At 54.2% G+C, this 16,074-nt stretch overlaps 1 protein-coding gene and 1 pseudogene across 1 annotated transcript; one reads left to right on the forward strand and one right to left on the reverse strand.

Annotated features, from left to right (window-relative positions):
• The window catches only part of LOC108395031 (glyceraldehyde-3-phosphate dehydrogenase-like), a 155,373-nt pseudogene that overhangs the window by 16,614 nt on the left and 122,685 nt on the right, over positions 1–16,074 (forward strand).
• On the reverse strand, positions 407–3,329 carry POU3F1 (POU class 3 homeobox 1). Its single transcript, XM_017646915.3, has one exon. It carries the CDS (start codon positions 3,282–3,284, stop codon positions 1,923–1,925), a length of 1,362 nt encoding a protein of 453 aa, XP_017502404.2. The 5' UTR covers positions 3,285–3,329; the 3' UTR covers positions 407–1,922.

The raw sequence follows: 16,074 nt of genomic DNA on the forward strand, positions 1-16,074 counted from the left end.
CAAGTCCGGGGTTATGGTGTTCAGGGGCGGATACAGAGATGCCTGGTGGTCCAGGTAAGGTAGGCTTCTTCCTTGGCCAAGAAGCAGTTGACTTATGCCTGAGGAATGGCTGTCCCAAATTCAGTGTGTCTGCAGTGTCCTAGGCCCTGGTCTCGACTCAGCATAGTCTGTTTATGGGAAAGGACACAAAGCAGCTTTATCTTCCTTAAACTCACCTAGGGCGGGGGCCCAATTGTGGCCCAAGTAACAGGCGGTCCTGATACCTGACCTGGAAAAGGTCTGTGTGGTCACTTTCCTCCCAGAGACTGCGGCCAGAATTTTAGGGGAGGTGAGCCAGGGCACTCCATCACTTCACCCACAAACCGACCCAGCCCTGGTAGTAAAAAGGACAGGACACAGCCCTGGGGTACATGTTTATGTGAGTAATAAAATATTTACTATAACATAAATATAAAGGGAACTTCCCAGTGTACATTTTTTTTTGCAGTAAAGATACAAAGAGAATGCACCAGAACATTGTTCCAAAAATAAAAATAACAAAATTTAAATTCAAACTGTAACAAACAACAAGAAATGGAGAAGGGGGAAGCTCCAAACACATCCAGAAAATAAATAGAGATGGGTCAAAATCTGGAAATCATATTAAAATATCTTTTTCAGATTAGTCGGTATACAAAAATCCTTTAGGATGGGGATGGAGGGCAACCCGGAAAACCAAAAATAAAAACCAAGCACAAAATGTTTCTTCTCCCCGCCAGTGTGTACATATCTCACATATTTACATGGTTCCCACCTCACCCCAAACTTGCGGAGTTTCTCTCGCAGCCTCCCCCGGCATCCCGCATCCCAGGGGGGCTGGAAAGGGAGCAGACAGAAGCTGCAGGGAATCAGGCAGCAGGTTCTCAGGGAACGGCTTATTTCTACAGCTAGTTAAAAAATATCTCCAACTTTTCCAAGTTTCGTTTGTCTGTGGCCAGGAGGGCAGGGCCCTGCGGGGAGCTGGGGCTCTGCCGTGCGGTGGTCATCTGCAGCGGGGCAGAAGCCGCTTGCCATCGGAGTGTGTGGGAGCGCAGACCCTTCTGGCGTGGCCGGGAACCGAGCTGGAGCTCGGATAAAACGAAACGAAAAATGAACACTCGAATTTTTTTTTTTGTTAGTTTTTTTTGTTTTTTGTTTTGCTCTTTTGGGGTAGAATAGGGGAAGGTAAGGGGAAAAAATAAATTAGGCTAGATTAAAGCTTTGGCTATTTCCTGCTTTTATACACAGACGCGGCTCTCGCGGCCTCCCCTCCGGGGCCCCGATAAATACAGTATACAGCGATTTAAATTAAGGGCGCGGGCGGAGTTAGAAGGACCTCAGGAGCAGAGAGGCTCCATGAATAAATAAAAACCGTAAAAAAAAAAACCGAGCCCGGAGGAAGGATAAGGAGAATGAGGCGCATCCTTATGGGAGAGAAGAGGCGTGGAGCGAATAAAGTGACAGTCCCCCACCCTCGACCCGCAGGCTCGGGAGTCCGTGCCGGGGAGAGGGGTGGGGAGCCCTCCTCTCTTCGTCCTCTCTCCCGGGGAATCCCTAACCCCGTACCGCGTTACCTGTCGCTGTGGGGAGGCCGCTGCCGGGATCCGGCCCCGAACAGCCCGGGGGAGGGCAGGGGCGGGGGTCGTCGAGGGGATGGGGGCAGGGAGCAGGCGGCGGGCAGGATGCCCGGGGTGAGTTGGCGCGTTCCGGATCTTTGCTCCTCTCTGGGCTTGGGAACGCAGCCTATCAGCCGTCTTCGCCGCTAGCTCGAGAGGGCTGTCTGGGTGTTTGGTTTTTGTTCGAAAGTTTCTAGGCTTTTTGTAAAATCCAAAGCAACCGAACAAAAAAAGAGTTGAGGCCGCGCGGCGCCTCGCCGCGCGCAGGCGGGGGCCCGGCCCGCGGGGTCACTGCACCGAGCCGGGCAGTGTGTGGTGGTGGTGGTGGTGCAGGGCGGCCGGCGGGGGTGGCGGGGGCGCCGAAGGTGGCGACGCACCGCCCCCGCCCGGCCCCAGCTCGCCAGGTGCGTATACGTCGTCCATGGGCGGGTGGCCCGCACCAGCCGCGGGGGTCATGCGCTTCTCCTTCTGCCGCCGGTTGCAGAACCAGACGCGCACCACCTCCTTCTCCAGCTGCAGGCTGTCGGCCAGGCCCGTGATCTCGTGCGCCGAGGGCTTGGGGCACTTGAGAAAGTGGCTCTCGAGAGCGCCTTTGACCCCCACCTCGATGGAAGTGCGCTTCTTGCGCTTGCGGCCCTGCGCCGCGATCTTGTCCAGGTTGGTGGGGCTGCCGCTGGACGAGTCGGTCTCCTCCAGCCACTTGTTGAGCAGCGGCTTGAGCTTGCACATGTTCTTGAAGCTCAGCTGCAGGGCCTCGAAACGGCAGATGGTGGTCTGCGAGAACACGTTACCGTATAGCGTGCCCAGCGCCAGCCCCACGTCGGCCTGCGTGAAGCCTAGCTTGATGCGCCGCTGTTTGAACTGCTTGGCGAACTGCTCCAGGTCGTCCGAACTGGGTGCGTCCTCGTCTGAGTGCTCGCCCACTGACGAGCCGCCGCCACCCGCGCCCGGGTGCAGGTGTGCCGCCGCCGCGTGCAGGCCGCCCGCATGTGCATGTCCGTGTGCGTGTCCGTGTGCGCCCAGGTGCGGCGGAGGCGACGGCTCCAGCTGTGCCTCGTGGCCGTCCTCGTGCAGCGCGTGGTGCAAGCCCGGCCCCGCGCCACCGCCTCCCGCCGCCAACATTCCAGCCAGACCACCACCGCCGCCCCCTGGGTAGGCCGCCTGAGCATACAGCCCGAGAGGCTGGGGCTGGTGACCCCCGCCGGCCCCTGGTGACGGTGACATGGCCGGGCCCAAGTGGTGCGCCGTACCGCCTTGCGCCCATGCCGCGCCCGCGTGGGCCGCCCCCTGGTGCACCAGGCGCGCGTGGAAACCTCCACCACCGCCGCCGCCACCGTCGTCGGCTCGGCCAGTGCCGCCGCCTCCCGCCTTGCCGTGTTCCAGGTGGGGGCCCCCAGCCCAGTCGCCGCCGCCGCCTCCTCCCGCGGGTAGCCACTGGGGGTGCGCCAGGCCCACGGGGTGGCCCGCGCCCGCGCCCAGCCACTCGTGGTGCATCAGCTTCTGCACTTCGCGGTACGCGGCCCCAGCGTGCAGCCGCTCGGCGGCTGCTGCCGCCGCCGCTGCTGCCGCGGCGTCTGGGTGCATAAGCGGTCCCGTGCCCCCAGCTCCGCCGCCGGGGCCCCGCGGCAGGTACTGCGCGGTGGTGGCCATGCCGCCCCGCACCCTGCGCCGCGCCGCCGCCGCCGCTCCGCTCCGTCTGCGGGCCCCGCCGCGGAGCTCCGCCGGCTTAAAGCCCGGACCCGCTCGGCGCTCCGGAGCCCCACCCCGCCAGCCGCCCATTGGCTGCCCGCGGAGCCGCCTCCCGCCCCCCGGCCACGGCCCCCGCCCTCCGCGTTCGCCTGCCGCCCGGCCCGGCCGCCCAGAGCTAGCCATTGGGCCTCGCTCCCGGGGTCCCGCGCGCCGGCCGTGCTGATTGGCCGCTGGGGCTTCATTCACGGCCCTCCTACAGTCCGCTTACATACTCACGCCCCGGGGGCGCGGCCGCCACGTGGGGAGTGGCGCGGGGGTGGCCCTGGGACCGCACCCCCTCTCATCCTGGCTGCGTGGGCCCAGCTTTCTCCCGGCGCTGGAGACTCTGAGCCCGGCAGGTCCCACACTCCACGCGAGCTGAATTCCCGCCCGTCTCCCGCCGGGGCGGCCAGAGACTGCGCGGGGATTGCGGACTCCGGGAGGCGCTCGGGCTCCGGGATGCAGCTCAGCCCGCGCTCCTCCCTCCGCAGTGCCGCTGCTGGCGCGCCGGGATTTCCGAGGGTCTCCGCGGCTGCAGCGGGAGGTGGCGCGGGTCCCTGGCTCAGTTCCGGCGCGGCTACTCACCTCCACCGCCTCGCCTCCCGCAGCTTCCAGCGGTCAGAGATCTCTGCGCTCTTCCCGGGACAGTCTGGTTTCCCCTCTTCTTCTAGACCCAGCGTCGCAACTCCGCCGACCTACGCGGCCCTGAGCGCGCGTCGGGCGCGGGCGTAGTCGGACCGGCAGGGGTTTCACGCCTCCCGCGGGTTCTTCTCCCGGGCACAGTGGTCCAGGTGAGTACCGCGAGGGCGGCTGGGGCCGAAACAGCTGGCGGCATCGATGCGCGGGGAGACGGGGCTCCAGTAACTAGGCCGAATACCGGGGTTCTGGAGTGAGAGGACCTCGAGGTGGAGACTGTGGCTCCAGGGAGAACGCCGCCGGCAGGGGTGGCGGACACACTGGCCCTATGGGTATCTGTCCCACGGTACTGCCGCCTTCTCGTTCCTTCTCCTCCTTGCCTGAATGGCTCATTGACCGGGGTCACGGCAGGGTCACGTCCCGGGGAAATTCGCTCTAGGTGAGGTGTGGTGTGGACTTGGGGGAGGGCAGCTGGCACTTGAGCAATCCAGCGTGCAGGCCAGGAGCTGTCCAACCTCGAATGCGGCCCTGGGCTGGAGTTTAACAGGGCATGCATAGGGCGCTGAAATGGGGATTGAGATTGAGAAGGCCAGGTCCAAAAGATGAAGCATGCATTTTGAGTACCACCCCAGCTCTTTGAGAACTCCTTGAAGTATCCTGAGTGAACTCGGACCAGGTAGCTGCTAGTCTGCGCCTCTAAACCCCACAATGGGCTGGAGGCTGAGTAAAGCAAGCTGTAGCCTCCTCTTCTGTGCACTGAAGCTTGGGGCCTGGAGAGTCTTCCAGCTGTCAGCCCACCTCTTTTCTCTTACTGATTTTGCCTTGAATGCATTCACAGATTCCAGGACCCTGGGGTCCTAGATCACAGAACTGAGCTGGGGGTCCAGCTAGAGCCCTACTGAGCGAATTAGGACTGTGGAATAAAGCTTCAGTGAGTGAAGAGGGGTGATGGGGGCTCTGGTGGTAACTGTAGTGGGGATGATCCCAAGGGTAGATGGGGCAGGCTCCACAGTGATGAGGGTCATCCCGGGCATGGACTGTGCTCACCCAGGCCCGGAATGCCTTAAGACCAGACTCTGCTAGCTCCCAAGGACGTGGGATGGGACAGTGTCCTTGTCTGGCCATTGGCTACTGTCCTGAGTAAGCTACTTAGGTACCACTCTTGCTGCAAGAGCTGTGACTGGAGCCCTGTGTCTGAATGCTGGGATGCTGGACTCTCCTGACTCTGGCCAGGAAGTGGCCACCTGCATTACCTTTCCTTCAAAAGAGCAGAAAGCACTAGACCTCCTGGTCCACTTGCCTTCCTGGCTCCTCTCCCTAGCCCAGGAAGTAGGAGCAAGGATGGGAATCCCATAGTGAAGCATCCTAACCAGGTCTGCATGACATTGATACTTGGGCTTCCAGCCTGGGCCTGCCACCGTTTTCCTGGGCAAGAATAACTGTGGTCCAGTCTCTCCAGCTCTTGGTTTTTCTTCCTATGTGCTAGGAATTACAGCAACCATAGTCAGCCTACTTGTCTCACTAAGGAAAGCACAAGGTGGTGTGAGACAGTGCGGGGGAAAGGCTCTTAGGGCTGTTACTCTGGTGTTTTCTGTTGCTAGTGCCCAGTAGAATGGGCAAGTTACTCCTGCCCCTTCTACCCCTTCTAGTTTCCCCATCCATTGAATGGAGTTGTAGAAGTCTGGACCACTTGACCTCTCAGGCCCTTCTAGCTCTGATGGTCTGTGATTCTATGAACCTTCCTAAGTTCCTCTTGGAAGAAAGGAAATGTCTGGACAGTGGTCAGGTGTTGTGATGTGTAGCCTTTGGAATTGTCACAGACTTGAAGAACAGTGACCAGTGGGCACAGTGCTTCATCCAGTGCTGTTACGTTCAGTTTATCTGCCCCTCTCAGCCCTGTGAGAGAGCACTGAGATGGTATCCCCAGTGCACAGATAAGAAATGGAGGCTTGTCCAAGGGTGCAGAACTGGGAACGTCCCAGTCATCATTCTCCCAATTGTTGGGGGGTGGGGGCAGGTGCCTGTGGGGCAGCAGCTTTGGCTGGCACAGTACAGAGAGCCCACAGCCCTATCTCTGGTAGCGATCTGGGGGTAGGCCGGGCCAGCTGGGTATCCTAAAGCTGGGTTCCCAGGTCTGTGCTGAATTGAATGGTGTCTGTAACAAAGCCAGGATCCTAGGTTACCGGCCTGTCAGCCATCAAATCTTAATCCCAACCCATCCACCTCCATTAGCAGCCCTGTGATTTTGTGCTATTTGATGTGCCTGCCTGTCCAAGCCTCTGTTTCTTCACCTTAAAATGGGGACAGTGAAGCCTGCTTCCCCTCTGGAGTGCCAATGTTGAAACAAAACATGTAGTTTAGATGCCTTCTCAATGTTAGCTGCTGTCCCGAGCTGACCAGCAGTGTGGACCTGGAAAGGATGGCATTCTTTTCTCTGCTTTGGATATTTTAGACCCTCTACAATGTGTGGGTTTGGTCTGGAGTCAAAATTTTCTTGTGTTTGGGAGTTAGGCTTCCCCCAGGAAGGCTAAGCATCCTTGCTCTTGCTCTTGGAGAGTCTATGTGGGACAATGGGGGCCGTGACATAGCTATGGGCAAAGACACCTACTGCCCAGCAGCCCCTTTCTCCAGGATCCCTACCCTCATGGACTTGGAAAAACTTGGGACATGGGAGTTGGACACCCACCTGACCCATGCAGACAGAATGATCTAGGCATGCAACCAGGTGTGCATTCACATGCACACACACAAAACACACACAGAAACACGTGCAATTTAGCCCAGGGATAAACATACATATTCACAGTGGGGACACAGTGGGGACACATGATCATGCATTAGATCAGATATTCATAGTCACCTAAACCAACACAGAATGATAAATACAGGCATGTATCTAAACAGGAACCCACACAGAACCCACACATGGGCTGTATAGGCTGCAGTAGGCATTCCTTCAGCAACACAGAAATACACAAGACCTACCAGCCTTTGGGGTCACAGGCATGGAGGCTCTTTGCTGGCATGCCAGTAGAATCTTGTTTGCACATGAACACACTGAACCAGCCATGCACACTTTCCCGCCAGTGCACAGATACAAAGAGGCCCACCCCACACATCACATAGACACACAGACATGTACATCCATACCCTGCAGAAATTAACACATTCACACAAGGGATCAGAAAGCAGAGGAAAGGGCCATGCCCAGCTCAGAGTTTGGTCATGGGTTTCAGCAGCAGTGCTAGTCCCACAGAAGCAGGAAAGCTCTTTCTTTTCATATTTTTTTCACTCTTCTGTCTGTGGAGGGCAGCTTCCAGCCAGGCCGCCGCCAGTCCCAGAGGCTCTTGCGCTTCTCTCCCCAGCAGGGCCCCTGCCCAGCCCGCCCCCAGGCCAGGAGCTGCCTGGGCTTTCCCAGAGTGGTGCAGCTTCCTCCAGGCTCTGGAGTGTGACCGAGCGCCTGCTCATTTGACACAGGTCACCGAGCCTCCAGCAGATGGGGCCCTCGCTGTGGGGGGTCTTGGAGCTGGAAGGGCTGCAGGGGGAGGCTCTGCAGGGATGAACTACACAAGCTCCAGCCCCACATGCCCTCTCTGCTAAGCCCCGAGTCACAGACACAAATCTCTGTCATCTACATGACACTTCTGCCTGAGAGATTCAGACACAGCCTCTAGAACACAACCATCAGCACCCTTGCAGCCACATTGCACTGTAATATTCCAGACACAGCCAGACAGGCGAGCCTACACGGTGGCACACTGAGCAAGATTTGGGCGGGAGAAAGATGGGCAGCTGCATCTGGCTGCTTTTGCCCTTTGGGCTCAGTGCCCCTGCGCTGGGTCTTGTCAGTGGGTCAGTGGGAACTTGGAGTCCAGGAAGCGCTGAGAGCAGCTGCAGCTGCAGACCGGAGGCCTTTTCAGTACTGGGGGAAGACAGGCTCCAGGGCATTCTCTCTGGATTCCTTTTAAGTCTGTAGTGCTGAGAAGAACTGAAGAGAGGAGAGCTGGGGGCCCATGGGGAGGGCTACGGGAGAAGCTGGTGTCTTAGGATGCCCTCCTGTGTGCTTGGGCTCTGAGGCTCTGTCTGGGGCGCCCGGGCTGGGGGTGGGGCAGCTCTCCCAGCCTACTAGCTTTCCTTTCTGCTGGTCTTCCCCTCATGCCCTGATGCCGTGGCTTCTGCGTTTTTAGAGCATCAAGGGTCCTGGGTTCCATCTTGGCTCAGACTTAGGCCTGTTGGATGACATTAGACCAGCCTCAGCCTTACGCTGTCTGCGAATCTCAGTCTCCTCATCTGTAAACCGGGCAGGGTGGCCTCTCTTGGCTTGCTTGTGAAGGCAGATGAGATCACTGCCTTGACGGCAACTTGGAAAGGGAAAGTGTGACTTGGTTTTTCTCCCCAGCTGCCTGGGGTGAGTAAGAGGCGGTGCGAACAGGAACAGAACCTGTCTGCTCCCCCACCTAGTTCTTGCTAAGAGTGTCAGGCGTGACCATGTGCATACCCTGCTCTTTTTGGGATGGAATGTATTTTTGACAGGAAGAGTCTGGCAGGGACCCAGCTGTCACAGATTCTCACCTGGGGCAGTGCCAGGGTCACTGTGTCCATCCGCTGCCTTGGTGCAGGTTGGTGCCAGCTAGACAGATTCATGTGCTTACCACCATCCAAAAAGCTCTCCCACACGGGATGGATCACTATTCTGACCTCTCAGGCCCCTACCTCTTACCCTCTAAACTCAGTTTCTACAGGGTCCCACCTTTTCTGTCCTTCCTGTGTTTATAAGCACCTAGCATAGAGGGGTGGAGGGGTAGGAGGGACAATCGATGCCTGTGGCAGAGGAGAAAGAGCAGTTGCACTTATCTCTCAGTTTTGTTGAAGGGAGGGAAGGATGGAAGGTGAATTATCTCTTAGGTGAAATATCTTGCTTGCATTTATTTTCCTGTCTCAGCCCGTAGGCCTATGGGTAGGGGTCCTCCCTGTGCATCAGTAGGATATTCAAATTAGGGGTGGTCAATTGCTCTTAAAATTTACTTTCATTTTTGGCAGAATGTCAGCCTCTGAGCTGGTGTTAATACTCACAATCCGGTTATGCAGAACACGCTCTCTGCAAATCGGTAAATCATTAGTGGGGATTAATCACTCTGAAAGGCTGGGACTGGGTTTGAGTTTCTTTCTTTCTTTCTTTCTTTTTTTTTTAACACACTTTTTATCTGGATGGCTGCAAAATTCACCACCACAGGGTGGGGTAGGAGCAGTGAGTGATAATTTAAGTCCCTGTCACCATCATTGAAAGAGTGAGGTACTTTCCTGGGCCTTGTGTTTACTCTGTGGCCCAACTGAGGGGGTGGCTGGGCAGCTTGGGTCAGCTGCAAGGGAGGGAGGGGAGCCCCCTTGCATTTGTGTGTGGGTACAGTAGGTACAATAGTGTGTTGGGATTTGGTGTGTATATAGTGACTCTATGGTAGTGTACTTGTATGAATTTGTGTGTTTGTACTTTTTAGGTGCTGTGTCTGTGTACTTGTGTTAGGGTGCTTGTGCGTGGTTTGTATTAATGTGTTTGCATTCGTGTTTGTATATGTGTCAGATGGTGTTTCCATCCGAGAGTGGTTTTAAACACCATACCTCACCTTCCTCAACTTCCAGGTAGCTGTTGAGGGCAAGTAGGTAGAGCTGGGAGGCTTGGTTCAAGGTTAATTTACATATTCAGGAACCGCTGCCTCCCCAGCTCCCTTCTGGAAGAGTCTGAGTCCAGCAGGAGGCCTCTCAGAGCAGCCTGGTAGTCAGGCTCTCACTACAGCATCTCTCACTACCTGTCCCGACACAGGTCTAGTGGCTGCCTCCTCCACCCATGAGCCAGGAACATCCAGCACCCACAGTTCCTGAACCCCAACTTCTGCATAGCTTCAGTGCAAACAGCTCTAGCTCCTGATAGGAGCTGTGTGGTGGTGAAGGGGGAACCTTTTTCCTTCCCGGTCCGGGATGCCCTTCTGAGGGCTCTTGGGGAAGGAAGGTCATTCTCTCAGCCAGGACCAAGTGGGTGAATAGGACTGTCTCCCACTTCATGCCCATACTGGGCCAACCTCCTTATCCTTCTCTTTCTCCCTAGCTTAATGAAGCCCAGCTTTGGAGCAGTCATTACCTTCAAACGACCCACTAATGATATTCCTGGGGTAGTGGGCAGAGATATGATTATGGGGATGAGATCACAGGACTTCTTCCCTCCAGTCCCAGAGTGTGGGGTTAGACGTAAGGCTTCGTGGGCCTGGTTCTTACGTCAGCCGCTCCTTCACCTAAGCCCCCCAGGCCCCACTTCCCATACAGAACCAGTTTGGGTAGCCTGGGCATCACTATCTACGTGGCACAGATGGCACAGATGCCTTGTACTCCTGTTCCTATGCCTCATTCATCGCCCACTGCATGTGCCTTCCTCCCCTCTGTGCAGTAGTCTAGCTTGGAGTCAGGGGCAGGGGCAGAATGATATAGCTGCTTGGCTGTGACAAGGTCGGAGGGTCTGGAGAGAGTTGGCTGGGCTCAATACTGGCCTTCCTCAGCGTTCTTGAGGGTAGCAGGTGGAGGGTAGAAGTGGCAAAGGAGAATTTAGGAATTATATTTTCCCAGGGACCTTTTAGAAGCTTTATGTATCTCTGGTGGCAGACATCTGTCTGAGCTTAGGGTAGCATCTGCCTGGGCTGGAGACAACATCTGTTTGAGGCTGGGACACCTGGCTGAGCCCAGCACATTATCTGGCCCCAGGATAGCTTCTGTCTGGGCCCAGGACATTCGTCTGAACCTGGTGCAGCATCTGTCCAGGCCTGGTACAACATCTTCCTGGCCTGGGGGCAATGTCTGTTTGAGCCCTGGACATCTGTCTGACTTGGGGACATCTGCTGAGCCTGGAACAATACCTGTCTGAGCCTGGGGGTGGACTTGTCATTGCAGATAAAATCACTCTCAAGTCTCAACTTTGTTTTGTGGCTGAGAACAGAATATGTGCCAGATTCAAGCTTTCCTTCCTTTCTCCCAGGGAAGAGCTCTTAGGTAGAGTACCTCAGTTTACTGCCATTTTGTAGGCCCTTTGACCTGCTTGCTCTGGGTAACTCAAGGGACAGCTAAAGTCTCTGCTCCAGTGGCTCCAGGAGAACAAAGTTAAAAGAATGTGTGAGGGGAGTGGCTAGGTCATAAAATCCAGTGACTGGTCTAGGGCGATTCTCCCTTCCTCCTGTCAGTTTGTTGAGTCCACTGAGAGTGCTTCCCCAAGATGCAACTTAGACATGCCACTTGCCTCCAGAAAGGCCTTCTGTTGCTCCCTGTGTCATCAGGTCCAAAGCCTCTGGTGGTTCTGTCCCCTGCCTCTCTGCTGACTCTAGCAGCACAGGGCTCCTGTCCCCACAAACACACTAGGCCCTAATGACTTCCTGCCTTTGCACACACAGGTCCTTCTCCTTGGAATGCTCCCCCTACAACATTCCTCAAGTCCTAGTTCAAGTCACCTGCTCTGGGAAGTCTTCTTGCTCCCTCTGTAGACTGGGCCAGAGCTTCTGCCCGCTTCCACGCTGCTTTGTGCAGACCACCTCTGTGTTCACATTTATGAGCCGGCATTGTCATTACTGTGTGTGTATGTGTCTCTCCCACAGGACTGTGAGCTCCTGGGGCAGCTGTCTCTGTTTCATTTCTGTCTCCCCAGAACCCAGTCTAGTTCCTGGTCTGTAGTGGCGCCAGTAAGGAATGACTGCTGAACGACTGCTTGGTTGTGCCACTGTTGATCTCATTTCCTTCTTTTTTTCAATGGGGGTGGTGGAGAAGGATGCTGTCTTTCAGTAACAGAAGAAAGTGGACACTGACTCTCAGTCTCAGAGGTGGGCTTTAGGGAAGAGAACCTATCTTCTTGTTTGCACCTGGTTAGTAGAGTGAAGCTGAAAGGTGCTGGGTAATAGGCCTGGAGTGCCCCGGACGAGGGCCTTTTGGAGCCTAGTCCTGCCCAACATTCTTTACCCATGACCAAGGTGAGGGTGAATAGGATCCGAAGATTGGATACATTTGACGCTAACAGGAGCAGAGAAGAGCAGTGAAGGTCAAGGGGCCACAGTGAATCCAGACATAATAGCCTCTCTGTGGTCTGAGGAGATGGGACTACATTTAAGAAAGAGGACCTTGACCAGAGTCCAATCCTTGAGGGCCTGTGAGAGATTCAAAGGCTGGCTTAGCTTGTGTGGGGTCCCTGGGTTTGCACGTCCTGCCTGAGAGGGAAAGTCCTGTAAAGTGTTATGAACATAAACCTCATGTCCAGAGCAACCTGCTTTTGCTGGTCAGGCCTACCTGGCACCCGGCCAGGTCTGGAGGGACTTAGATCCCAGGAGAGCGTGTGAGGAGAAAGGCCAAGTAGACAGAAGCACGGAGCTGTGAGGAGGTGGCTGAGAAGTGAATGCTCCTGTGACGGGCTCTCTGCTGTGGGGGCTGTTATTCTACCAAGTAGGAATGTCTTTATGGTTTTTGCTGATGATAAAAGCAATACAAGCTCATCTGTTAAAATTCTTAACCTCAGAAATAAATGAAAGCGGAGTGGACGTCCTCTGCTAATCTCTCTGTCTCACTCCTCATAACTACTCCTATTGGCTCTATCTTCTCAGAACTTGTTTGCTTGGACACACACTGTTTAATAATAACAGCTAAGATTTATTGAGTGCTTGGTATGTGCAGGAATTGTGCTAAGTCCTTCTATCTGGGTTTATACATTGTTTCCTCACCAAAAACTATGAATTTGGTGCAACTGTGATTCCCATTTCACAAATGAAGAACCTGAGGCTTAGAGTTGATATTAATAATAATGGCCTATGTAAATTGGGTGCTTACTGGGTGCTAGGTACCATTTTAAGCACTTTACATGTTATCTCATTTAATGCCTGTAGGAGCTAGTATGTAGGAGAGTGCTTGGCATGAAGCAGGCCGTCAATAAATGATGGTTGATACGCCCAACTTGAAAGTTTGAAAATTTCAGGTGATGAATCTGGGATCATTCAGTGGACCCCTAGATGGGAGGACTCTTGTCCCAAACCTCCTGAGCAGTAGGCAGCCTCTGTGTGCCTAAAGATGCTGACTCAGCTGTGAAAGATGTAAATTCCTTCCTTGGTTTGCATGTGATTTACACATATTTATGTATGAGTGTCTTTGATTAATGTCAAAGTGCCTTGGTGATTTTCCTGCCAGCCTTCAGAGCCCTGCAGAGGGCACGGTTGGTGTGGATTGGCTTCAGGCTCTGAGTGTGCATATGGAGGGGCTGCTGGGTGGGGTGAAAGCGACAGTCATGGATAGGTGGATGGTGTCTGGAGGGTGAGCAAACTAGAGCCTGGGATTCTGTAGGTGATTTGGGCAGCTGATGTGAGGGGAAGGTGTCTGACAGCACATGGCAGGGTTCAGCTAAGGGGCTGTGGCAGGGTCAGAGCTCCAAGCACTAGGGTCAGTGACTGGTGGGCCTGTAGGTGATCATGGCCATGGAGACACCAGGATGCCAGCCAAGCTTTCTAGGTAGGAACTCAGACCCAAGGAACTAGGACAGGTTCTGGGGTTCAGAATAGGACACATGGTGGTGTTGAGGGCCTCCAAATAAGGCAGAAGCTAGAGGCAGAACAGGGCCACCCTCCAGAGCTCCTCCTTGGCTGCTGCCCAAAGCAGGAATCTCCTGCTTGGATTCTCTGAGAGAGGGCGTGCTCTCTGTAGGCAAGGTCTTGGGAAAACCTGCCAACCAGCAAGAATATTCTGTGTGAGCTGGCTGTGCCCATCCCTGTGCCTGGCACCATGCGGGAAGACCAGTCCCAGCCTGCAAACCTTGGCATCCTGCAAACCGTGGTGAGATAAGGAGGAAAGGGCAGACCTGGACCTTGATTGAAGGCTGCATGCCTGGTATTGTGCGGCACTTTTATCCATTGTCTCCTTTGATCTTCACAAAGATCAAAGGCAGTGGCTGGCTTATCTCCTCATCACAGAGGAGGAAGCAGAGACTCAGAGAGCTGCAGTGACTTATCCAAGGTCACACAGCAAATGAGTGGAGGAGCACAGATTTGAATTGAGCTATCTCATTCCAGAGCCTAAGCACTTAGTTTATTCTGCCTCAGCTTGGTGTAAAATAAGGAAAACACTTACCTTGCTTAACTGTTGTGAGGGTTAAATGGGCTCAAGTGTGTAGGGAGCTTGGTATAGTGGCTGGTACACAATAAGTACTCAATAAAACTTTTTCTTTTCCTTATGTGGTGGAGCTAAGATTCTTAAATCCTGGTCCATTGGACTCTACTCTTTACATGGTATCATGGTTCTTGTGAAGGCTGGTTGGGTGTGGGGGTGGTGGTTGGGGACAGAGCATGACCTCCTCTATGTTTGGGTGAGCCCTTGCCAAGCATGGACACTGATGGCCGTCAGCATATGGGAGGGCTCAAGTGCTAGCCCTTGAGGGGACATTGAGCTGTCTGGTTAGAATTGCTGGTATGTGTGTGTGTGTGTGTGTGTGTACTTGGTGAGGGTCCTTGACTAGGGAAAGAGAGATGACTTGGGAGGAACACTAAGCAGGCAGTGGCCAAGGCCCTTTCTCATTTCTAATAATAGAGATATGAATCATATGAAGATGTAAGGGAAATTACTCCTGGCAGGGAGAATAGAAAGTGCAAAGGCCCTGGGGTGGAAGTGAGCTTAATGTGTACATCTTTGTCAGTAGCTATAGACACAATATTGACTTGTATCTTCTGAGTGTGAAGTAGAGGAACTAAGTGGGAGCAGTATTCATTCATCCACTCACACTGTTTTTTGTGGGGGAATACAGAAAATTCTATATATATATGTAGAGAGAGGGGGTATAATTGACATATAACATTGTTAGTTTTAGGTTACAACATAATGATTTGATATTTGTATATACTGTGAAATGATCACAATAAATCTAGTTACCACCTGTCATGATACAAAGTTACAAGTTTTTTTCTTGTGATGAGAACTTTTCAGATTTCCTCTCTCCGTAGCTTTCAAATGTGTGCTACAATACTATTGACTGTAGTCACCATGCTGTAGATTACACCCCCAGGGTTTACTTCTTTTATAACTGGAAGCTATACCTCTTCACCCTCTTCACCCATGTTGCCCACCCCTGGCCTCTCTTTACCAAGGCAACCACCATTCTGTCCTCTATATCTATGAGTTTTGTTTTGTTTGTTCATTGCTTTTATTTTTTAGATTCCACATATAAGTGAGATCACACAGTGTGTCTTTCTCTGACTTATTTCACTTAGCATAATGCCTTCAAGATCCACATTCATTCATATATTAATTCAAAAAATATTTAGTGTCCACTTTGTGCTAGGCTCTATCCTAGGTGCTGGTGGCTAACACTTATAGAGTGCCCACTCTATTTCTAAGCACTTGACATGTATTACTTCACTTAATCTTCATGACGATGCAAGGAGTTGGGGAGGCCTGGGAGAGAGCTGGGCTCCTCTTGATCCTTCCACTCTCTTCCCGTCTCTCAGCGTCTGCCATCCAGAGACACCAGGATCCCCTTGGGTGAGGCAGGGTGGTTCTGCGAACATCTCTGCTCCCGAGGTTCTCATATCCTGGCTGCACCCCACCCAGGATCAGGCCCTGAGCCCCTGGAAGCCACCCAGCAGACTGAAGCTTGAGAGGGTATGGTGCCCATGTTAATCCCATCCAGCCAGGTCTGTCTCAGAACTTCCTCTCCCCGGGGTTCCCAGTCACATCTTCCCTGGTCCTCCTTCACCCTCACAGCTTCACTCCTGGCCCCCCTCCAGCTCCCTGCATAGCTCAAGCTCTGTACTCTGGACTCAGCTTGGACCGGAGGCCCCTGGCAGGGGGAAAAGGAGGTTCCTTAGCTGCTGTCTGATGGACTGTCCTAAAACACTCTGTGCTTTACTAGCTCTGCTGGCGGCAGCAGGGCTGGTGCTCACCCTGTCCTCTGTCCTTCCCTTAAGATGGTTGGTACACAGGCCTGAGCCACGGTGGGCTTCTCAGTTCTGGACCACCTGCCTGGCCATGACCTGGGCTGCTCACCCTCTCATGCAGGAACTGGGACAGAGAAAAGGAAATA

Source organism: Manis javanica, chromosome 4 (genome assembly GCF_040802235.1).
Source record: "Manis javanica isolate MJ-LG chromosome 4, MJ_LKY, whole genome shotgun sequence".
In the NCBI taxonomy this organism is placed as follows: domain Eukaryota; kingdom Metazoa; phylum Chordata; class Mammalia; order Pholidota; family Manidae; genus Manis; species Manis javanica.